At 38.9% G+C, this 23335-nt stretch overlaps 7 protein-coding genes across 7 annotated transcripts; 5 read left to right on the top strand and 2 right to left on the bottom strand.

Annotated features, from left to right (window-relative positions):
* Positions 1–243: 243 nt before the first annotated feature.
* Positions 244–4583, bottom strand: BCR41DRAFT_329064 (hypothetical protein). The gene is made up of 7 exons (XM_022021718.1): positions 3578–4583; positions 3064–3232; positions 2865–2981; positions 2332–2724; positions 1738–2165; positions 1389–1605; positions 244–1247 (listed from the first exon to the last, which is right to left on the bottom strand). Exons 1-7 carry the CDS (start codon positions 4415–4417, stop codon positions 250–252), a joined length of 3162 nt encoding a protein of 1053 aa, XP_021875950.1. The 5' UTR covers positions 4418–4583; the 3' UTR covers positions 244–249.
* A 3417-nt stretch (positions 4584–8000) lies between these two features.
* Positions 8001–10339, top strand: BCR41DRAFT_390392 (hypothetical protein). The gene is made up of 5 exons (XM_022028219.1): positions 8001–8351; positions 8517–8588; positions 8671–8853; positions 8998–9110; positions 9246–10339. The coding sequence occupies exons 1-5, from the start codon at positions 8229–8231 to the stop codon at positions 10318–10320; spliced, it is 1566 nt and encodes a 521-aa protein (XP_021875949.1). The 5' UTR covers positions 8001–8228; the 3' UTR covers positions 10321–10339.
* Positions 10340–10697: 358 nt separating this feature from the next.
* On the top strand, positions 10698–13392 carry BCR41DRAFT_363783 (hypothetical protein). Its single transcript, XM_022025945.1, has 8 exons — positions 10698–10804; positions 11094–11468; positions 11623–11783; positions 11918–12021; positions 12132–12202; positions 12320–12524; positions 12652–12960; positions 13078–13392. Exons 2-8 carry the CDS (start codon positions 11136–11138, stop codon positions 13317–13319), a joined length of 1425 nt encoding a protein of 474 aa, XP_021875948.1. The 5' UTR covers positions 10698–10804; positions 11094–11135; the 3' UTR covers positions 13320–13392.
* A 2480-nt stretch (positions 13393–15872) lies between these two features.
* BCR41DRAFT_390391 (surfeit locus protein 6-domain-containing protein) lies at positions 15873–18195 on the top strand. The gene is made up of 6 exons (XM_022028218.1): positions 15873–16086; positions 16247–16342; positions 16450–16533; positions 16803–17441; positions 17624–17980; positions 18123–18195. The coding sequence occupies exons 1-6, from the start codon at positions 16054–16056 to the stop codon at positions 18177–18179; spliced, it is 1266 nt and encodes a 421-aa protein (XP_021875947.1). The 5' UTR covers positions 15873–16053; the 3' UTR covers positions 18180–18195.
* A 163-nt stretch (positions 18196–18358) lies between these two features.
* BCR41DRAFT_375386 (COQ9-domain-containing protein) lies at positions 18359–19539 on the bottom strand (the record flags this gene model as incomplete). Its single annotated transcript, XM_022026946.1, has 4 exons — positions 18359–18385; positions 18526–18735; positions 18878–19064; positions 19181–19539. 4 exons carry the CDS (start codon positions 19537–19539, stop codon positions 18359–18361), a joined length of 783 nt encoding a protein of 260 aa, XP_021875946.1.
* A 284-nt stretch (positions 19540–19823) lies between these two features.
* BCR41DRAFT_214497 (oxidative stress survival, Svf1-like protein) lies at positions 19824–21555 on the top strand. Its single transcript, XM_022019976.1, has 3 exons — positions 19824–19908; positions 20192–20432; positions 20581–21555. Exons 1-3 carry the CDS (start codon positions 19896–19898, stop codon positions 21467–21469), a joined length of 1143 nt encoding a protein of 380 aa, XP_021875945.1. The 5' UTR covers positions 19824–19895; the 3' UTR covers positions 21470–21555.
* BCR41DRAFT_214495 (Fms-interacting protein-domain-containing protein) lies at positions 21556–23292 on the top strand. Its single transcript, XM_022019975.1, has 3 exons — positions 21556–21802; positions 22068–22306; positions 22460–23292. Exons 1-3 carry the CDS (start codon positions 21641–21643, stop codon positions 22968–22970), a joined length of 912 nt encoding a protein of 303 aa, XP_021875944.1. The 5' UTR covers positions 21556–21640; the 3' UTR covers positions 22971–23292.
* The last annotated feature ends 43 nt before the right edge of the window (positions 23293–23335 follow it).

Raw genomic sequence — 23335 nt, 5'->3', positions numbered from 1 at the left:
TGATACATAACCTTAAAAAAAAATTACCCGGCCTCTCGCTTCCTAGCAGTCTATGTCAATTGCCATAGCAGGGATTGATTGATTTTTTTACTTGTCTTTTTTTTTCTTTCTTCTTCTTCTTCTTCTTCTGGACTAATCTCTATGTTAAATATCTGTATATAGTATATTAAATATCCTTTTGCCTAATCTTTCCCATCTTTTGTTCTTGCTTCCAGTATAAAAAAAAAAAAAAAAAAAAAAAGAGCCTATTTACAGTTCTTGGGTGATCGCCAAGTTTTGTGAATTGCCAAAGCCACCATTATCTGACACTGAGGTCTTTACAAGAGACTCATTCGATCCTTCTCTTCCCTCTAAAAACCCATCTTCGGATGGTTCCTGCAGACTACTCGATACCAAGGTAGAGGAGGGTGAAAGAGTTGAAGTCCTATGTGTGAGTTGTCGTTGCTGTTCTTCTTGTTCATGCACTTGCTGTTGTTGCTGCTGTTCTTGCTGTTGTTGTTGTTGTTGTTGGCTTAGTTGTAATGACCCCTGTTTCTGCATTGACAGGGATTCACCGCTATCCCTAACAGCAGATTCATGTTCTATGGGCAGTGTATAAACCCAGCTCTTGGATAAATTACTGTGACTTGAAGGCACGACCCGCGCACTACTCGCTCGATTGAGCGTCACTCCACCCGTCGCAGTCCTGCTGTTGTTGTTCCCGTACAGCCCATAATGATTATGTTGTTGTTGCTGTTGCTGTTGTTGTTGTTGTTGTTGTTGATGATGATCCATTATATCATCTGAATAATTGCGACCAGAGAGCACACTCGATGGAAATGGACCTGCTGATAGAGGTCTATTGATTCTGTGCTTGTTGTCGAAATAAATTCCAGATAAATTATTGCAACCCTGAGAACCAGACATCCGGTAGATCCGTCTACGCCCAATATAGCTCGAGTTATTTTGCGTTGATGATCCTGAGCCGCTATGATCCTCTCCTCCCCCTCCTCCTCCTCCTCCATCCATTTCGTCCATACTACTAGTATTGCTGTAGAGACTGTTAGGTCGATCGAGAAATTCAGAACGTCGGTAGCTTTGATTCGGCCCAGAATTTTGAAACGAATGAAAATGTTGAAACCGTTCAGGAAGAGACATTGGGTTGACAAAGCTATGGGGTTGAGCCACTGCATGGGCTATTGATGGTGATGTCGTTGGCACTGGTGATCGTATAATAGGAATTGGACTGCGTGGACAACTAGGAGATACTATAACAATATATATAATCTTGAAAGCTTTAGAAACTTTTTTTTTTTTTTTTTTTTTTTTTTTGGATAGTCAAAAAAAAATAAAATAAAAATTAAATAAAATAAAATAAAATAAATAGATGTATAAAAAAAATTTTTTACCTGGAGTATTAACTGAAGCAGTTGATTTACTCCTTCTCCGTGTAAAGTTACTAAGTGATACTGAGAGTCTCCGTATACGGTTTTTGATCTTGTCTATAAGGGTTACAGCACCCTTCAAGTCCTCGTCAGTAATATGAACGCGTTGGTAATTGCACGGATCCGTTTCAATTCTCCATCTCTCAGGGTCTCTTAAATCTTCTATGACCCAAGGATGCTCCTACAAAAAAAAAAGAGGAAAGAGAGTTAAAATATATACTCGGCACAAAAAAAAAACACAAGTCAAAAAAAAAAAATAATAATAATAAAAAAAGTGAAATAAGTAAAGAAAGTCAAGAAAAAAGTTTGCTACCTTCACTTCCTTCAATGTGATCCGTTTGGAGACATCCTTTTCCAACAGCTTTGAAAGAAGATCTTTCAAAGAATCGTTCACGTGCTCACGTCCTGGTACAGAATCCGGTAAGCTTGGTTGCTTTCTGGAGATGATGTTGAAAAGCTCAAACTCTGTTTCTGCGATGAATGGGCATCTTCCATATACAAAGCAATAGAGGGTCACGCCTAATGCCCAGATGTCGATCGCTTTTGTGATAGGAGGCCGGGGTGCAGATCCTTGACCAGATCCTTGTCCTTGTCCTTGTCCAGACCCTGATCCAGATCCAGATCCTGATCCTGATCCAGAGGAAAAAGTTCCTGGGGGGGTTGAAGGATTAGTCTTTGAGGTTGAAGGAGTTAGAATAAATGATGTTTGAGATGCTGAAGACGGAGCAGGAGAGAACTCGCCTGTTGAGAGGAAAAAAAAAAAAAAAAAAAAAAAAAAAAAACGATAAACTATGAAGTTAGTATCAAACAGCATAAATTCAAATTACGGCAAAACACTGCATTAAAAGAGACGTATGCGGGCGTTAGAGAATAATGATGATGATAATGACAAGAACAATAAACTTACTAACGAAGCATAATTCGGGTGCAAAAAATGCTGGGCTTCCCGCTGTCTTTGCCAACTCGAGATCATCACCCCATTGATGAACTTGAGAATTTGAGGAGAAGGGCAAATAAGCTGAAAACAAAGGATTTTGAGAAGACTGATGGTGCCGTTGATTCTGACTGTTGTTGTTATGGCGCTGATGATGACTATGCCTGAAAAATTGTTCAAAAGGATTTGCATGGGAGGGGCCTGCTGGGTTTTTCTCTGTGATGTGCGAACCTTCCAGATCCTGTTCCGATGCATGTTTCTCACTGAAATGAGACACTCCAAAATCTGATATCTTGACTGTGCCATCACCTGATAACAAAAGATTAGCTGGCTTTATATCCCTGTGAATGATACCTTGGATATGAACTGATGAAGAAAAGTATCGACAAGTGAAAAAGTTAATAGGTGAAGAAGAAGAAGAAAAAAAAAAAAAAAGTGTACATGAGTACTTGGAGAAATACTTTTTTTTTTTTTTTTTTTTTTTTTTTCTTGCTCTTGGCACTTACGATACTCTAGTCCTAGAACCACATCACGAAAAATGGTCCGCGCGTCTTCAAGGGGTAAGATCGGTCTATCTTCAGCATCCTTCCACCGAACCTCTCCTCCTTCCATGTATTCCAATACTATGACAATAACAAAACACCAAAAAGTAAATATTAATGAAGGTAAAAAAAAAAAATTGCCTCTTTTTCAAGTTTCAGTTACCCAAGTAAATCTTTCTTGCACTCGGGTCATCGATCACTTCAATAAGTCGTACGACGTTAGGGTGGATACACTTCTTCATGATTGCAATCTCACGACGGATCTTTTGCTCGTTAGAAATCTGGGCCCGCCCAAGACGCCTTCGAGTGGTTTTGTCTACGATCTTGATTGCCTGATGCCAAAAAAAAAGGGGGGGGAAGGGTAAAAATAAATAGATCGTTAGCATCCATACCACGGTTAGTAACAAAAAAGTAAAAGAAGTAATAAAAAAAAAGAGGCGATTGACATATATTACACCTCTTACGTTTCTCCCACGGTCCCCTCCATTTCTCGCCCTGAACATGGGTTCTTGCGACTTTTTATTATTTATTTATTTATTTATTTATTTTTTTTGCCCTCCCTTCTTCATCCTTCACCCCTTTCTTTTTTTATTATTATTATTATTTTTCTTATTTCATAATGATCGCATTAAGAAACACTATGAGAAAGAAAAGTAAAGAGAGTAAAATGAACTTACACAATATTCGTTCGTTTCCGTATCGCGACACAACTTGACTTTACCATGAACACCTCGACCCAGCTCTTTTACGACCATGTACTTGTTAATCATCTTGTTGCCAGTCATGGGATCATAATCCTTCATCATTATGTGAGTCTCTTTGACGGGCTTGGGTGATGGAGAAGCCATTGTTCTCCGTGGTGAAGAGCCGTAACTGGATAGATTGGGTGAATTTGTTGGAGTTGTGTAGTTACGATAGTGCGATGATCGATGCATTGTTGGTGTAGATGGTGTCGAGGACCCAAGGAAGGAGAAACGCGATGATGACGATGCCTTTGGGACTGATGTTGAGAGTTGAGGAGAAGAGCCAAGAAGCTGTTGTTGCTGTTGTTGCTGTTGTTGTTGTTGTTGTTGTTGTTGTTGTTGTTGTTGATCTCTGCGACGAGGGTCAATACCAATTCCAAAGCTGGTACCAATGTTATCCTCAAACGATGTCCTGGCATCGTGAGGAAGTAACTCTAATGAAGACCCACGACCATAAGACAGTCTGGCTCTATCAATGGATGGACGTGTTGGGGATGTATTGTCGGGCGAATGCTCACTATCTGTTTGGATGATAATAGAGGATCTCGGGGTGCGTAGATTCTTCAGGCTGAGTCGTAAACCCGAGATCTTGCTCTTCTTTGGTGGAGCAAGGTGATCCCCAGGTGATGTTGTTCGTGAACTCTGGCGGCTGTGTGAGGGTGAGAGGGTGATATCATGAATGGAATCAGGATCCGAGAAAGTTTCTTCATAGTCTGTTATAGACGTATTGGACAGACCACCGAAAGAGGTCCTTCGTCCAGGCCGCATGTTCATTGTTGTGTGAAATGTGGCCGTTGGTGTCGTTGTTTTTCTTTGAGTTGATGGAGGAGTGAGTGTAGGGGTTATTTTATTATTATTTTCTATGCTCTATAGGGGCTCTGTTTTTTAATATAATTTCACTTGAATGAAGGTCAACTGTGGATTGAAGTAGAAAGAATTGAAGAAAAAAAAAAAAAAAAAAAAAAAAAAAGGATTCGGTTGGGTTTATTCTTTTGGTGTGGAGTGTTCCTGAATGTGAATTGAATAAAATGAATGAAGCAAACGGACGATGTTTTTTTTGAGCGTGTTAATTATACTTTAATGCTCAAAGTTCAAGAGTCATTTACTCTTGCGCCCAGACAAACCGAGCGGGAGTCTGAGCTAACAGATACGGGAGGAAAGGGTCAAGCAGAGGAGTTGAACAATAGCAAAGAAAGAGGAGGGGAAGGAGATGATGAATGAATGGAGAAAGCGTGAAAGGGTGAAGGATGTTGAGAAAGAGAGGAAGAGAGAGGGAGAGAGAGAGAGAAAGTAATGACGGCAGAAAGAGAGAAACAGAGAGAGAAGAAGAGTGCCTGGTGAGTTTGTGAATGAGAATGAATGAGTTTATGCATGGAACAGACAGACAGAACAGAGACAATTGAATAAGCAATAAGCAATAAGCAATAAGCAATAAGCAATAAGCAACAAGGAAAGAGTAAAAAATCCAAATGTCGAATAGACGCACATTTCCCACCTTCAAAAATACGTTAAGAAATATCTGTGACAACAGAGCTCCCCTCGCTCTCTCTCTCTCTCTCTCTCTCTCTCTCTCTCTCTCTCTCTCTCTCTCTCTCTCTCTCTCTCTCTCTCCTTCAATCTCTCTTTATAAAACATATATTTAAATAATCCTTCATTCGCAAAGACATTAATTCACAGTAAAGAACAAAAGGAATAAAATAGAGAACTAGAATTTAAAAAAAAAAAAAAAAAAAAGTTCAACAGATGCGATTGATCGGTGCAAGAGTCATCTTTGTGCAGATGAGATCGTTGTTGCAAAGTTGACCAAAAAAGGACTGCTGTTGGACGAGAATGGAATATTACATGTCACTGCAATCTCGTATGTAACGATGTAACAGAACCACCTTTTTCTTTCTTATTTCTTTTTCTTTTTTATTAATATGACTTCATCTGAATGGGCTCCTGAAAGACCTTTTGTTAATTGACCGCGCTCGCAGGAAAATAAAAAATAAAATAAAATAAATAAAGAGCGATTGTTATTATTGTTATTATTGTTATTATTATACATTTATATATATACGTATTAGCATTATTGTTGTTATTGTTGTTATTGTTGTTATTGTTGTTATTGTTGTTATTGTTGTTATTGTTGTTATTGTTGTTATTGTTGTTATTATGATCGGTATCGTCTGCATATCATCTTCACACTTTCTCTGCTTCTCTGTTGTTAATGGTCGTAATCAATTAGTGTGCCAAAGTTCCTCTTTGATAATTGACAATTGACAAAACGATGTTTCAACCGATGTACGTAACAATTAATGAACTGAACAGAAGGGCGAATACTAATCATACAAATGCCGTTTACGTTGGGACCCTACTGTTCATTACCGTCATTAAGCAATCCCTGGTAGATCGCTCGAACGTAATGCTTTATTATTATTATCTCTCATAATCCCTTCAATAATATTAATACCATTGTTAATACCATAATTTCTTTTTTACTAATTTACCAAAACTCATCTCCCTCTTACTGCCGTATTGACACAATAGAAAAAAAAAGGGCATGGATGGGTGGGGCAATGATGAGTTAAATGAAGTACTGAAAAAGCTTCGAAGGGGTGACTTTTCAAATGCTTATTTTGTCACCAAGGATAGTACTTCAGCATGAGTACTTGTGTGGTCAGCTTTACTTCCTCCCTTGACCACCAAGTATAAACATGTATTTTTAAGCTACTGCTTGTTACAGGACGTTTTCATTAACATGGATGGTCCCTAAGAGCAGCAACAAACCTTTCCCCCCCCCTCTCTCTCTCTCCCTCCCTCAAAACTTGTATACATAAAGATGGTGAAAAATAAAAAATAAAAAATCACAAAGAGTCTACATGTAGTCAAGATTCTAAAAAAAAAAAAAAAAAAAAAAAAAAAAAAGAAAGGAAAAGATCCTCAAGAGCAATATATGCACATGTCAAGTATGTGAGTTCAAAAGTGATAAAGCCATGAGCTATGAAACAGCAAATATCTTTCTGTCTATCTACAATGTTAATAGGCTAACTGAACCTTTTGCTCGATGACTATTTGGACATGGCACGTTTCGTCTCTCTACCCAACAGCGCCACCAATGTCATGTTCTCTCGAATGCGAAACAAAGCAAAGTTACACAGAAATGCTTAATTTTGCGTCCAAAGAAAAAATAAAAATCAATTAGGCCAATCAAGTCTCTGTAACTTGTCCTAGGAGCTCAATTTTGTTCAATCAGACCGACTTCAACCTTCTTGTTCCGGTAGTTTCTCCACGACGTCATTCCTATCCTACCACTTTGCCCAAGTGCTCAGCCCCTTTAGGGCGCAAGGACCCATTATCTCTAATCGTCGGGCCTTATTCACGTATATATTCCTGTTGTACAAACCTTCGGCTCAAAGTCCGGAACTTTCAGGACAAAGAGGCGTAGCAGTTTTCCTCGCTTGCACATTGTGGCATAGCAACGAACAATTGTATGACAATATGATGTATACTATGTGGAGCCATTCGCCCTCCTGGTGGACGGTCCCCCTCCGTTAGAATTTCTAGAAAGGGCCAAGGCAAGCACGTCATTCTTTCTACTAAAGAAAAGTGTACCTGTTTTCGCTCCAGAGATCGGTCAATGGATGGGCAGACTTTGTATTATATATCCATTTTGAAACTCTTTTGTATGTGTAGATGAATCCCAAGACTACATCCAACACCGGACGTTAAAGCTTACCAGCACTGACCAGAAGAGGATAGACATGTTATTCATTGCCACTTTTTTTCTACATGTAGTCTAAAGACGTCGTCTAATAAATAAAAATATCCATGCAAAGTGTATATGAATATATGCAAATGTGCATTTACGAGGGGGGTGCTTGTCTATATCCAGTATAGTGAGAAGAATAAAAAGAAAATGATTGCCCAAATAGGTTAGACAGCGGGACCAACTCACACAATTGTTTCTTGTGCCACTATGATGGGCCAGAAGGTCCGATCCCAGGACAAACCCAGTCGGAATACTTTTGGATGCACGTGTACATCTAGAAAAAGATTCGGTGTCATCATTGTTTAATAACATTGGCAGAGGAGGGAACTATTGACTAACGAATGAATAGCCAAAACTACAACAACGGACGAATGATGTCTCCTCTGACATACTAAGAATGTTCTTTTTTTATTACGGCCGTAGACTGTGACACAGAAACATGAAAAATCTTGAACTGGAACCGTCTTTCTTTGTGCTTCCTTTTCAGGGTTCATCAATGTTCCTAATTGAAAATGGGCATTTCGCCCTTTCACTCTTTCACGTGAAGTGTGAAAAGGATAAATAGGTTGCCCTACTTTCTGTAGACTCTTCTTTCTTCTCCTCTAAACTCCAGCCCTCTACTCACGCTTACAGCTTAATTAATCAATTAATCAACCAACCAATTAATCACTCATAACATTTATACTTCCTTCTTAACTTCTTTAACCAAGCCCTGGACCTTGAGCCTCGAAGAAAACCATCTTAATCTTTTTCATCATAGTACCTTTTTGTTTTTTCCCTTTTTCTAATATTCTTTATAATATAATTAAAGTATTGCAAACAAGTCAAACAAAAATGGTCGTATCCTCTCAATCTTTCGAACGTCCAACCATCGACATTGGTGATGGACTTATCATGCGTTGGTCTTCAAAAGCTGATACTGATAATGTTATCAACCTCGTCGGCGATGCCTTCAGAGTAAGATAGATTTACTTTTTTTTTTTTTTTTTTAGTGATGATCAAAAACTCTCATCCCCTCTCCACTCTACAATATCTGTGTGTATTTTGTAAAAAGTTGTAGAATTCTTGATTCTTACTGCTTAACTCTCTCTCTCTCTCTCTCTTTCTTCTGCAATATAATAGTGGATTCCATATGGTGACCCACTTCCAGAAAATATGGTTCCACCTCCTAATGAATACTTTATGGCTGGCGCTGTAAGTATAACTTTTGTTTCTTTTTACCCTATGGTACATTAATTGGTTGAGACATGTCTAATCCAAATATATATTCTATTAGAGGCGGATGTTGTCCGGGAAAAACGCGGCTATGAGCGGACATGACTATGCCTTGGTGGAAGATACTAAGCGGGCAAAGGGAAGAAACCCCATTGTTGCCTGTGCAGCTCTTCATAAGCATCCAGCCTATTATGGATCTATTAATCTACAATTCGGAAAGCCAGAACTAATTGCATGTGACCCTGTAAGTCTTAACCTCTATCTTTTTATTGTTGTTGTAGTAATAATAATAATAATAATAATAATAAACTATGGATTATATTGAGAAGGGAACTCACAATGATTAACAAACACATAAATAATTAAAAAATAATTTGGCTTTATCTAGGAATATCGTGGTAAAGGATTGATCCGTAGGCTTCTTTTTGAGATGATTCATCCAGCTTCTGATGCCAGAGGAGATGATCTTCAGTTCATCGGCGGTATTCCCTATTTCTACCGGTATGTCTATGTCTACATGTCTTTTTTTTTTTTTTCCCCTAATTTGTGTAACTATAGTAATTATTGCTCTTTCTACACTTGCATGCAGGGTCTAACATAGTTTTCTAATCATTTTTAATCATTACATGTTCATAGTCAATTCGGTTACGAATATGCTCTGTACGTTTGCCCTGGCACCAGGTTTGAAAATGCAGATGCAGTTCCTGCTCTTGCTAAAGGAGAGACTGAACCCTATAATCTTCGTCGAGCCACTGTAGATGATATACCACTCTTAATTCGGTTGAGTCACCCAGAAAAGAGACATGCGATTGCACAAGTCGGACTTCATTACACACCCGAATACTGGCAATACACCGTCCACGATATATATGAGGATAAACAGCATAGGTTTGATGCCGATCGTGATACAAGGATTATTGTTGACGTCAAAACAGGAATGGATGTCGGCTTCACTGTCGTTTCACATGGATACCTAGGCCCACAACTAGAGGCCATGGCATTGGAGGAGGATCTTGTTAAATATATAGATGCAAAGGACTCTGTTTTGAGACAGCTCTTTCAGCATGCAAGGGAGCGTCAAGAGATCGCAGCAAGGGAATATGAACTATACAAGAAGAAGATCGGTCTTGTGACCGAGGACGATACTAACGGGCCAAAACCTATCCGGTTCTCTTTTGGATTGCAACTTAATAAGGAACACCCACTGTCAATCTTGGTAAGCGACAAGATCAAAGATGCACCCAACAACATCTGTGATTACTTATTGTACGCTCGTATCCCAAGTTATAAAAGATTCATCCAAAAGATTACTCCCGAGTTGGAGAAGCGCCTTGCAGACTCTGTGATTGCTGGTATCAGCGGTCGATTGCGTCTCAACTTCTTCCGTAGGGTTGAAGGTCAGGATTGTAAGGGTCTGCAAATCTTTTTGGAGAAGGGAAAGATTGTGGATGTCCAGAACTGGGCCCCTCTTTCAGATGCACAATTGTTGGAAGAGAGATTGCAGTGGAAGGCACAAGGGACCAAAGCACCCACGATCTATGTTGCTTCCTTTGGGCCATTAACGTTCTCTTCACTGATAACAGGAAAGAATTCTGTTGAAGAACTGGTGTTGGCCAACGGTGAAAACTTGATCAAAGACAACCCTACTCGTACGTTATTGGAAACTCTTTTCCCCAAGGTTGACCACCATATTGATTCATATATCTGGTAGAAAATGAACTAAAATAAAGCAAATATAAAAAATACAAATTAAATTTTATGTTGGTTAATTCATCTTGCTGATTTGAGCATGAGAGGGAGAGGAGGCTTACATCACGTGCGATAACGAATTGAAGGATCTTTCAGGAACCATTGAGGATTCTTCCTGCACGCAGAAGGACCCTCTTCGAGGCCCATTCGCACACACACACACCTAAACAAACGAACAGACATTTTGCATATTGAGCACTTTTTTTTTTTTTTTTTTAGCTCCATCATCCATACACTTACTTCTTTCTCCTTTTTCTCTTTTCTTGAATTTCATTTCCACTTCTCCATTCCTCCACTTCTCCAGTTCTCCACTCATCCTTAAGCATACTCATTCTACATTCCAGTGATCCTCATTTACAACTTGTCTTCTGTCTTCTGAAAAGAGACTTACATTCAGGGCTCGAACTTTATAATCTGCAAGTCTCAAAAGAGCAATCTCATCCAAAGTATGTCTCACTTTGCACAGCAAATCCACTTCCTCTCTTCCTCTCTCTTTTTCTCTTTCTCTTTTTGCTCTTTTGTGGGAGCACAGATTGCCTTTCTGTCTTTGCACCCATCTCTTGCCTGACCAATAGTATCATCCTACTTTCAATCTTAGAAGTCCAGCTGGACACATTTTTTGGCTCTCCCACAATCAGAGACTACAACTCTCCCTCGCAATACATACACTTTTGTTCAAGTCCTATTTTTTTTTTTTTTTGTTTTTGCTTTTGTTTTCGATTGGCAAAAAAAAAGAGTGCAAGAAAAGGAATATAACGTTTGGTGGAAGATTAAAAGATGCCAAGACGACCCTTCAAGCGTCTACAGGACCAACCCGATGACATTGATACGAGTTTAAATGAAATCGAGATGACTGAACCCAACAACCATCACCGTAGTCATGGTTATGGACATGCGACTGGAGGTGGTCCAGTGGCTTCGCCTATTTCAGATAGAGCTAGCACTTCTTCTGGAAGACCTGCTCATGAAGCACAGCCTCGGAGATCGATGCATCAAGTCGATTTGGAATTGGAGTGGCCTATGGTCGATATCCCTCAAGAGCTTCGTGAAATGCAGACTGGAAATGATGATTCAAATACCCGCTCAAACTCACAAGCCAATGCGATCAGGGTAATGTTTTTCTTTATTCTTCTTTTTTACTGCCACTTCATTTTTATTTGAAAAGTTAACAGATTCACACATATCTGACTATGTACTCATTCTTCTCCTTTTTTTTTCTCTCTTTTTTTTTTTGCTGACAAAACCACTTGTTTGATCTGATCAGAGTGCTTTCAAGAGAAAGCTTTTTCTCCTGTTAGAAGATCCTTCCTCTGGCAGTTCTGCATTTGCTCTCAATGTCTGGGTCTCGTTTGTCATCGTTCTCAGTACCATCATCACTACTATTGAAACCATTCCTTCCTTTCGATCCACTGATTCAACTATCTGGTAAGCTGTCCAAGACATAATCTGTAACAAGTCCGAAGGAAGCACCTTTCCACTGCAATCATCATTACTACAGGAAGAATGACTAATGAGATCGGAGTGTCTTTTTTTTTTTTTTTTTTTTTTTTTTTTTTTAGGTTCGAATTCGAGACCGTTTTGGTCGCATTTTTCACTATTGAGTTTATTGCCCGTATCATCGCTCATTCTGATTCTATCAAACAACTCAAACGATTCCTCCTTTGTACGTTCTCACACCATACGTCAACACGCGCCTTTTTACTTTTACATTTCAAGAGCAATATGACAGCTTCATACCAGCTCACTAACGCCTATTGATCTCGTTTCTTGTAGCTCCTCTCGCCATCATTGATATCCTTTCCATTATGCCTTACTACATTGAACTGGCTCTCACACGGGACACGGTATGGATTGCATTGAGGAACTCTAGATCTAGCCATTGCCCTTTACGCTTTATATTTAATAATTGGGACTAATGTATTATCATTTTAATTTTATGGCTTCGATCATGGGTATAACAGACTGTTTTCTTCCGATTCACCATCTTGAGGCTCTTCCGTCTGCTTCGAGTCTTCCGTACATTTAAATATTCTTCGACCATTGTTATGACAATTGAAGTCATGATTGTTGCTATCAAGAGAAGTATGGACGCACTTAGCGCCCTATTCTTTTTCTTGATTACTGGCACCATGCTCTTTTCAACACTGCTTTATTTTACTGAGCGTGGTAAGTTTAATGATCATTATAGAAATGAAGTTCTAGTATGACAGTGATATAATGCCCCTCTCTTCCCATCCCCTAATAATTTCCTTGTTTCTTCTCTTTCATCTTTCATCTTCCCTCTTTCTTCTAGGCGAATGGGATGAAGCACGACAGGTGTTTGTGGATGCCAACAACAACCCTAGTACTTTTGACAGTATCCCTGCAGCGTTCTGGTATGTCATGGTGACGATCACAACTACAGGATATGGTGACATGGTACCTACAACGTTTTTGGGCAAACTGATTTCATTCCCAGCCATGATGTGCGGTGTCTTGTTGATCACCTTGCCATCCATCATTATCGGCCGCAATTTTACTCTTGTCTGGGAGACTATGCAGCGGTACAAGCGAATAGCAGAGGCAAACAGTCGTGCAACAACAGACGATACGCCTAGTGAAGGTAACTGGAAATGCAGCTTTAATACGCTATCTCTTTTTCATTATAACTATGCTCTTTTATATATATATATTGACGCACGCTTTTTTTTTTTTTTTCTTTTTTTTTTTTTTTTTTTAGGCGTAAGGGAAAGCTTTGAAAGCAGCCATTCTTACCAATTCAATGTATTGCGACCAATGTACTCTTCATTGTCAGCGAACGGATCAATTCCAGGGCAACAGGATATGATGGATCAAATTCAAACGATGACGCAGGTCTTGAAGCAGAATCAGCAAACAATGAACGCGCTACAAAAGATTTTGGAGACTCATGACTTGGTACCCAAAAAATCACCCTTTTCGGATAGCAACACTGTTCTGTAAGCTCCTTTATTAATAGTCTATTAATTTGCTCCGCAAAAAAAAACGCTGTTGCTTCTTATTACTTATCATAGACATTATGTTTTGTTTTCGTTATTAGACAATACAAATAAAAAAAATAAAATAAAATAAAAAAAGAAATACTGTAATAGGATAAAATAAAGAGATAAAAATAACAATTGATAAGTGAAAACAAGTATGCAACTTACTTTGATTTTTATTTTTATTTTATATCTTAGTTTTATGTCCTATTTTTATTTTTATTTAAAATCTGTTTTTAATTTTTAATTTTTTATTTTTGTTTTTCTTTATTTTGTTTTCACTTTTACTTTCTATTTTATTTTATTTTATTTTATTTTATTTTATTCTATTTTATTTTATTTTATTTTATTTTATTTTATTTTATTTTATTTTATTTTATTTTATTTTATTTTATTTTATTTTATTTTATTTTACTGTGCTCTTTCATACTTTCTTATCAAATTGCAGCTTGATTGATATAGATTATATAGCCCCCTTCTTCCCTCTCCCTTTCCTCCTCCTCCTCCTCCTCCTCCTCCTCCTCCTCCTCCTCCTCCTCATGCTCTCTTAATTAGCAGCTTCCGCTAGTAACAGTGCTGCCCTGACAGAACAGAAAGTCACCCTTGCCATTGGAAGCGTTAATTCGCATCTCAACGGGGACCTATTTTAATTAAAAAAAAAAAAAAAAAAAAAAGGTTGCTGGTAGAAAACGTGGGGATATTATTACACAGTAGCGTATATTTCATCTCAGTCTGCAAAGAGACAGTGCAAAAAGGAAATACTCGGCAACTACCTTTATAAGCTAAAAGTCACCAGGATGTTGTGGGACAGTGCAACTTATTTTACAGGCTGATGGTATGACCTTATCGGATGACCATAGAAACCAAAAGCACTAAAGCCCCTATGATACCGATTGGGGTTGCTCTCCAAGACCAAAACCATGAATGAATGCATGCGGCTGTTTTGGTTAGTAATGATCGTTATCACTAAGTTTCATCCTTACCTGGCGTCTGCATTCACACCGATCACGAATACACATCTATCAAAATGCCAGACATAGAACATAGAGTTATTACATTTGGATCTGTGCCCTTATATTTATTTTCGGTGTCCGTTACGCTACTGTTTCCAAGCTCCGTATATCCTGATCTAAAGGTGTCCGAGCTCTTACTCGAGAGACATTTGTATTTATTCTTTAGAAGTTGGTGCGGTTGGTAGGTGTAAATTTATTAAGAGCCTTTGTAGTTTTCGTTTTGCTGGACCCCTTGAATTGGCTTTAGCTTTGGCTTCGGAAGACTTTGGTTGGAGCAGCTGCTGTCGTTTTTTTTTTTTTTTTTTTTTTTTTTTTTTGGATCCAGCCTTTGAGTTCATTCTTCGAGGTCAGGGTAGCAAACAAGGCACACAGGAAGCAATACATATGTTCGTAAGCTGCATACTTACTTGACGACACCGATGGGAGTTGGATCCTGTATTGCGCCTGGGTTGGATTGCCAAGGGAGATATTGTTTGTGGGGGCAATGGAAGTCAGTGAGGGTAGTTGAGGTTGGTTGAGGGCAAGGAGAAAAAGAAAAGAAAAGAAAAGATGAGAGAGGAAAAAAAAAAAAAAAAAAAAAAGTCCTTTATTCAGCGGGTCTATTTTGTTTTTCAAATGTTCACATATGCAAATAGCATGAATGCTTGCTTCTCTGTGGTGCATACATGCTCTGGAATGTGCACGGGCATGGCCTTTTTACCAACGTTGATGTTTTTTAAGATGCTCTACCCCATTTGGCCGTAACTGTTGTTCTGTTATCCCTGGGCTTAATCTTTTATTTCAACAGCCAGATGACCACATGGAATTCAAGCTAGTAACAATGTGCATATCCACTCCTCTTTCTTTCTTCTTTCTATCTCTTCCCATGGTTATTTTGTGGCCTTTTTGTTGACACTAATAACATCGCTATTCTTCGTCGATAAGAGTTTCATTGACTCTTTTATCTTCTTCTCGTTCATTACCCGATCGTTCCTCCATCAAATGTTTTGGACAGACCAAAAAGCAAATGCTCATGTGTCCCTGTGCAGCAGCAATAAAAACTGGCCAATAGGATGCAGACATTTTATCGACCTTTTGGAATTCACACGACTTGACTTTCTTTGATAGACAAGCGAGATGAGATAGAGAGATAGCAAAATAGAGAGGGAAGGATATGTGAACATGGTAAAAGTGTTCAAATAAAGAAATAGAGCAAAGGTAATCAGAGCACTGGAGGGTATATCGGTAGGAGCTTAATATGAGTATTTATATATATATATATATATACATGGGATACAAGGTTATAATGAATTTTTAGGGAGGATGCGTTGTATGAATAACGTAAATGTGGCTGTGTTGCTTTTGTTTACGCGTTTAATCTTTTATCGGAAATAATGACCAAATTGTTTACTAGCGAGAAATTCTCCTGGAAATAAAGCTCAGAAATTAAAAAAAGAGTGGCTTGTAGAATGAATTTGTGTATTTGTGTTGATGTTTGCAAAAAAAAAAAAAATGCCCTGATAGACAGTCTCCTTCTGGACTTGAGGTGGTTTATGGTCCTGTGTTTGTTGTTTGTTTAAGCTTGGTGTTTACCTCTAGTATTCTATTCAAAAGACTCCTTTTCATTTGCTACGCTTTTTCATACACAACGCATTCCCACCTATACATCTATAATTTCACATCCATAGACTCAATCCCTCTATAATGTCCACTCATTTTGAATTGGACGGTTTGGAGGTGAGCTCAACCTGCATTTGTTCTTATTTATCCAGGAGCACCAAGCTTTGTGGAGAACAGCAACAAACTAACAGGACAAGCAAAATGTTTATTATTATTATTATTTTTTTGTTCTAATTGGGATATTTTATCATATTATGGCGCGCGATGAATATAACAGGAAAGGATTAAGGAGCATGGAAGCTCTTTTGATAGCTTGCTCAAGCTGATCCCTGCACAGTATTATATCACAAAGGAACTTTCAGAAGAGGAACAGGTATGAGCATAGTTCTTTTTCTTTTTCTTTTTCTTTTTTCTTCGATCTTATGACCATACTGCTTTCATCAGCTAATATACAATGCTCATCATGCCTTTTTTATCTAGAACTCAAAATATCAGCACAACAAGAAGAGGAATGCTCCAAAGCAGGAGATCAAGGAACGAACAAAGAAGGCAAAGAAGGCCAAGGTATGTTCCTTGTTCCCCACCTTTGCTTTTGTCGACATTTTTTTTTTTTTTTTCTCATTCAACCCGATACTTTTCTTGTCGTCATATGATCTGGAAGAACATGCGCGGTTAATCAGTTGTGCAAGGAAATCAACTTAGAAGAGAAAAAAAAAAAAAAAAAAAAAAAAAGCAATGACGATCTATACTCTATTTCTTTACTCCTTCAATAACTGACATATATATCACTCCATTTTAACCGGATATTTGGTATTGAAAAAACATTGATTCAGCTTGACCCTGAAAACAACAAATCAGTAACCGAGATCCAGTCCGAGATGATCACCAAAGCCAACAACAGCATTGATGATGACAGTGACAACAGTGACGATGATGACAATGAAGAAGCCGATGACAGTGATGTGGAAATGGATGGTCCTGAAAACAACGACATTATCGAGGATGATAGTGAGGCACCCGTCATTGCTAAATCATCAACACACAATTTTGATGGCCTCTTGGCTCAAGTCCAGACCGCAGCCCAGACCCCGGCACAACCCCTCAAGTCAATTACGGAATTACGTGCAAAGCTTGAAGAGCGTCTTGCCAAGCTTCGTGGACGCCGTGGTGCTAATGCTGAGGCGAACGGCGCTGGAGCGAAACCTACATCCAGACAGGCGATCCTGGAAGCCCGTTTGAAGAGGAAAAAGGATAAGAAGGCATCACAGAAATTGGCCAAGGAGAAGAGAGCCGCTGGCGGATCAGAAGGATTGGTTGTGAAAGAGCCTGCTGCCTCATCATCAACAAATGCTGGCCGACCTTCAGCATCATCCATTAATGATAAGGGTGAAGTCCGATTCAGCAAATTTGAATTTGCCGGTCTCCAAAAGAAGAAGAAGGGACCCACTGACGCACAAGGACAGCTCAAGATGGTAAGATACTGCAACAATTAGATATTTAATCCTTGTTAAACCCGTCTATAGAGTTTTTTTTTTTTTTTTTTTTTGCTCTTTTATATTCTTTTATCGTTTTCGTTTACTGACGGTTGTCTCTGTTATCGCACATACTTGCGCGCTATATATATATATATATATATATTCCTCTCTTTATCTAGGTTGAGGCTCATAAAGAAAAGTTAGCAGCGCTGGAGGCAGCCAATCCCGAAAAAGCCAATGCTATGAAGGAAAAGGACACTTGGAAGAAGGCACTTCAGTTGGCACAGGGTGAGAAGGTTAAGGATGATGTCAAGCTACTGAAGAAGACGATTAAACGCGAAGAAGTCTTTAAGAAGAAGAGTGCGAAGGAATGGGGTGAGCGCAAGGCAACTGTCAAGAAGACCAAGGATCAGAAACAGAAGAAACGTGAGGAGAATATTAAGGCACGCATTGACGCAGCCAAGAACAAGGGCAAGAAGGGTAGTAAAGGAGCACCTAAAGGTGGCAAAGGCAACAAGAATGGCAAACCAAAAGCGGTATGTGCTATGCTATGATTCGAAAGTTATTGATCTATTAAACATGGATTTTTTTTTTTTTTCTTGAGTTAATCAAGCTTTCTATCGCTAACGTCGCTTCTCTTTCTTTCTTTTTTTTTTTTTTTTTTTTTTGGTCTATCAGCGTGCCGGCTTTGAAGGAAAGAACGCCAAAAAATCATCGAAACCATCCAAGAAATAATAAATAAAACTATTGCATTGTATTTTCATTATTAAATTTTTTATTTTTTATTTATTTATTTATTAACTTATTTATTTAACCTGTGTCTCACGACCTCTTTCATGAATATATGCAGCTTTTAATGAATGCTTTTTCTCTTCTTCTTTGTCTTTTTGGTTATACCGAGTGGATGAATGGGATTAGATCTGTCTATCAGAAGCGATGCCCTTTCTATTCATCAATACATAATAAAAAATAAAAAAAAAAAGGTGATGAGATTACGCATATTGATATATAGGTAGTAAACATGCCTATGACATTTTTTTATCTTTTCTTATTTTTAATCAGACAAAAAAAAAAAACTTACAGAAGAGATAATACCAACGACGGATTTGAGGCCAAATTCTGCGATCTGTAATACTTCATTTGTTGCCTTTCCTAACGTTGCAGCATCCTCAAAACGGCGATCCAGGAATTTCTGAGTAGCCTCGTAGTTGGGTGTCTTATCTGTCGTCATGTACAGCTCTGTTGTTGTGTAGATTCCAGCAAGAGATGCTCTCTTGGTGTACCAGTTCATCTTTTTTTTTTTTTTTTTTTTTTTCAGTTGGTTAAAACGATTAATTAGAAAAAAAAAAAGAAAAAAGTCAACACTCAAGATAGGATGATAGAATACAATCAGATAAAGTCAAGGTAACTCTGTGAAAATCCTTTTTTTTTACATCTGCACTTTTGTCACCAGCAAGATGCCAGATTTCATCGACAATTTTTCCTAAATGAGTCAGGGACATAGAGATGTTGCTGGGCTGACCCATGATAGCTAAGGCTTCATGCCAACGGTCAATATAGGGAGCGATCATTCCAAGTCTTGTCAGCGTCCCCAATTTTATCTTTTCCTGCGTTCCCAATCTATAGGAACAAAGAAGAAGAAAAAAAAAAAAATAAAGAGAAAGAGTCGTTTAATAAGACGACGAAAAAGGGTTGAAATATGAAATGGTATTTCGATTTTTTTTTTTTTTCTTTACCCTTCCATTCTACCCTCCAGCTCAAGAGGAAGACGATTGAGGCAGTCCTCCAAGAAATAGTTAATCAAATCTGCACCTCCGTTAGGGAACATGCCATGGACAATAGCAGGATAACCCAAGGATTCTGCAGCCTTGGTGATAGAGGTAGTTGTCCAACCATACTCTGGCACAAATGTCAAAGCCTTCTTAAGAATTGCCTCTGGGTTTCTCTTGGCATTAAAAGCTGTAGTATTATCCTGTGAGCCTTGGCTGTGATGGCTGCTGGGGGTATTTGTCTCAACTGAGCGCCAAGAGACTGAGGCAGAGAAAGAGCGTCGGGGTGCAATGGCTGTTGAAGAAACCATCCATGTTCTAGTCATGGCATGGCGTGAGAGCAATGTAGTCCCTGCGCGGCGGAGGACGGATGTCATAACGTGTTTTTTGTTTAGTCTTCCTGTGAAAAAAAGTAAGATTCAAAGATATTAAAAAGCCCAAAACTCGAAACAAGCAATGGGAGCCCTGCTGGCCTGTTGGGAAATAGAAGAAAACCCGGATAAACAAAATAGAGACAATGTGCAATTGTGGAAAAAACCACGTGTGCATTTAGAGGGACTATGTATAAAAACCTGTATTCTACTAGTGCATTTTTTTAATTCCCAACAAACTTCATTAGGCCTTTCTCATTTCATTCTCTCTCATCCCAACTACTCTTCTCTTCCTAAAAAAAAATATAGTAATGTGGTCCTCTCGTAAGTCATTCACATTCCTTTTGATTGTCTGCCACCCTTTCAATCCTCTCTACCCTTTCAATGGGAAAATACAAAAGAAACAGTACAAAGGGAACATGAATCTCATTCCCATTTGGTGGGGCATACCATAAAGACACATGAAGACAGAAAGAGAAAGAGAGACAGGAGGATAGAATAAAGCCTGAAGGAATAATCGTCCCTATTGATACCCGACTATCTACTCTTCATGTAGTTCATGTAGGATGATCTAATAACTGCTCTCCTCCTTTTTTTTTTACCCTAGTCTCCAACTTGACTGGGTATGGTCAGAGCTCATCACCCAAACCTGGAGAGATCCCTAATGCTGGTGAGGGTGTCAAGTCGGCCGCTTCGCTTGTCAAGGATGGCAACTACTTCACAGAGCTCACCACCAAAGATCTTGAATGGACTATTGCTGCTACTGCCTCCACAGAAACCCAAACTTTTTACTGTATCACCGATGAGGGTCACTTTGGTCACATTCAGCTGATTCACTCTAATTTGGGGTAATAAAAAATTATTCGTTACGAATATCCCCTTGAAGATTATGACAGCATGAACAACCACAAATGCCTTTAATTTGTTCGATTTAACATAGCAGTGCCAAAACTTATTCTCCCTATTTTCATTTCTTTTATTCTTTCTCTGATATAGTATTTGGGGCGCTCCAGCTTCCGTCCAGATGACGGCCCGTTTCCGTGGCAATGGCATCAACAAGTTCTTCTCGACCAATTTGACCAACTTTACACTTTCGGCTGACAGGCTCTCTGCTTCGACCAACCTGATGTCCATCACTATGTCACCCGACCGCAAAAAGTTTACTGTCCAGGTCACAGACCCTCCTGAGCTCATTGTCTCCCTCACTGTGGAGCGTACGACTAAAGGTTATAAGGTTGGTGAGGGCAAGAGTTTCTTTGGTGATGGTTACGTCTCACACAAGTTCTGGCCGGCTTGCAAGGTCACTGGAATGATGATTGTGAACGGCAATGCCCAAGATATGACAGGAGAATGTACATTTGTGCATGCGATTCAAGGAATGCGTCCTCATTTGGTGGCATCCAAGTGGAGTTATGTGGATTTCTCTGGCAAGGACGCAGTTAATGGTCACAAAGTCAAGCTGTCCTTGGTCCAGTTTACGACCCCTGAATATTATGGAAGTGCTACAGTGACGCAAGGATCGATTGTGCTGGATGGTCAGTTGGTCGGGGTCGCAGTTGAGAATAAGACCGACTTTGTGAAGACAGAGCATGATGAAGAGACTGGATACAACCCACCTACAGAGGTCAACTATGAGTGGCAAGGGAAAACGATTGAGGGCGGTAAGGCATTCAAGGCTGTGTTGAATGTCAAGCCCAAGGGTCTGTGCCAAAAGGTTGATTTATTGGCAGAAATCCCTTGGGCCCTCCGCAAAATTGTATCAACGTTTGTGGCCAAGCCCATCATTTACCAGTGGTACGACGAAGCCACCGCAGTGATCAATATTGGTGATGAAGAATATAGAATATCGGGCAATGTCTATCATGAGGCAACTTTTGTCATGTAACATTGTAACATTAATTAGCTATACCTTTTATATCATTCATTGTTGCCATGGTTTGGCAGTCACATATACTAAATATTTCCAATCTTGAAAATGACAGAGTTTGAATAAACAGCATTGTTAACAACTTTAATAACATACTGAACTTGCACACAGTTTCCATTGATCGAATTCATGACACCAGAAGCCATTCCAGAGAGCGCTAGTCGCCTTCCTCAAACGACTCAAAAGCTACTTGCAGAGTTGACTCGTCTCTCCGCACAGATTGCTCAGGCGCGTACCAGAAACGTGACGCCAGAACAGGATGCTAGAGTAGACATTGGTGAAGATGGCGAGGTAATTGATTTGTAAAAAGGAAGAAAAAAAAAAAATCAATATGGATATATACCAATCGACTTGCTAGATCAGTAATACTATCATGGGCGAACAATATTATTCAAGGAGACAGGAGGGCAATCTCTGAAGCATTCCAAAAAAAAATATATATATATATATACAGTTGAAGCTGATTAGAGAAGCAATCTTCTTTTTTTTTTTTTTTTTTTTTTTCCTTTATCTTATCATTCTTACTTTGTCATGAATCGGGGGGAAACAATAATAGCCAGTATCAAGGCTGGGTCCAGAGTTACAAAAAACGATCAACGCAGCTGTGCACGCAGGAGGTCGGCTGGTCATGTCTCTGAAGGTGCTCAACCGTGAAGTCCACCACCAGGAACGTAACCTTCGCAATGATCTCGCAGAACAAAAACTGAGTATCGGTAAAATCGATCTTGGATACCAGAATATTAACTATCAACGAAAATACCTCAAGAATGAAATTGCACGCTGTCATGATATGGAGTACGATCATACTTGTTGTTGATTTTGCTTTTTTTACATTCATTGTATTTCTTTAAAAAAAAAAAAAAAAAAAAAAAAAAAAAAAGTTGGTGTGATATAACGCACTCATCGTCTTTTTCCCTTTTCCCTTTTCCCTTTTCCTTTTTTGAACAGAACATTTTATCAGGATGTACCATTAGTATCACTAGAAGAATTCAGGAATACTGCACCAGAACATCTCATCACCAGCGCTACAGATGACCATCAACTCATGTTAAATCGCCTTCAATTCGAACTCGATGAACGGAAACGATATGATGCAGAGAAAAGACGTCTTTTGGCTGTCAAAGTTCAACTTAAAAAAGCTAATAAGGCTCGCGGCTTACAGATTAAGAAGGTGGAAGAAAAACTGAAAGAATATATTAAATCCAGTCAGTCATTGGAACCACTTTTCCAAGAACCGATCGTCCCTATCCTTACAAGGGACGAGATCTTGACAGCCACCACATCGTCTACACTTACGCCCTCTGGATCTGAACCAGCAAACAATCTCACAGTACCGGCATCAGCAACAGCAACAACGACAACGACAAGCACAACAACAACAGACTTGTCATCTAATGAAGAATCTATATTATCCTCTTCAGCCATGGAGATTGAACCTCCTCAATTAAAACCTCTATAAAGCAAATGTGCTGTTGCATATTACACCTCTTGAATGGCCTATATGATCCGCATACTGTATGCGATTGACAACTCGGAACTTGGCATTGAAGGCTATAATTTAGATCTGTCTTTTATAAATGAGATCTGTCCACTTTTTTTTTTTTTTTTTCATAATTTTTTAGTGTTTCCCATTTCACAGACTGCTATGTTTCATTCATTTAATAATGAATATGACGGGAGGGCGAGTAAGAGAGAATCTCGGAACACTCTGTATGTCGAGAGGTCCAAATGTGAAGATTCGCTCAATAGCTCAATAGTAACTAGAGATAACAATAGCAACGGCAATAGAAAAGAAATCAATATTTATTGGTCCAGGCATCGTTC

Source organism: Lobosporangium transversale (genome assembly GCF_002105155.1).
Source record: "Lobosporangium transversale strain NRRL 3116 chromosome Unknown BCR41scaffold_66, whole genome shotgun sequence".
Classification (NCBI taxonomy): Eukaryota; Fungi; Mortierellomycota; class Mortierellomycetes; order Mortierellales; family Mortierellaceae; genus Lobosporangium; species Lobosporangium transversale.
Note: the sequence above shows the minus strand (reverse complement) of the source record. Positions and strands in the feature narration are given on the sequence as shown.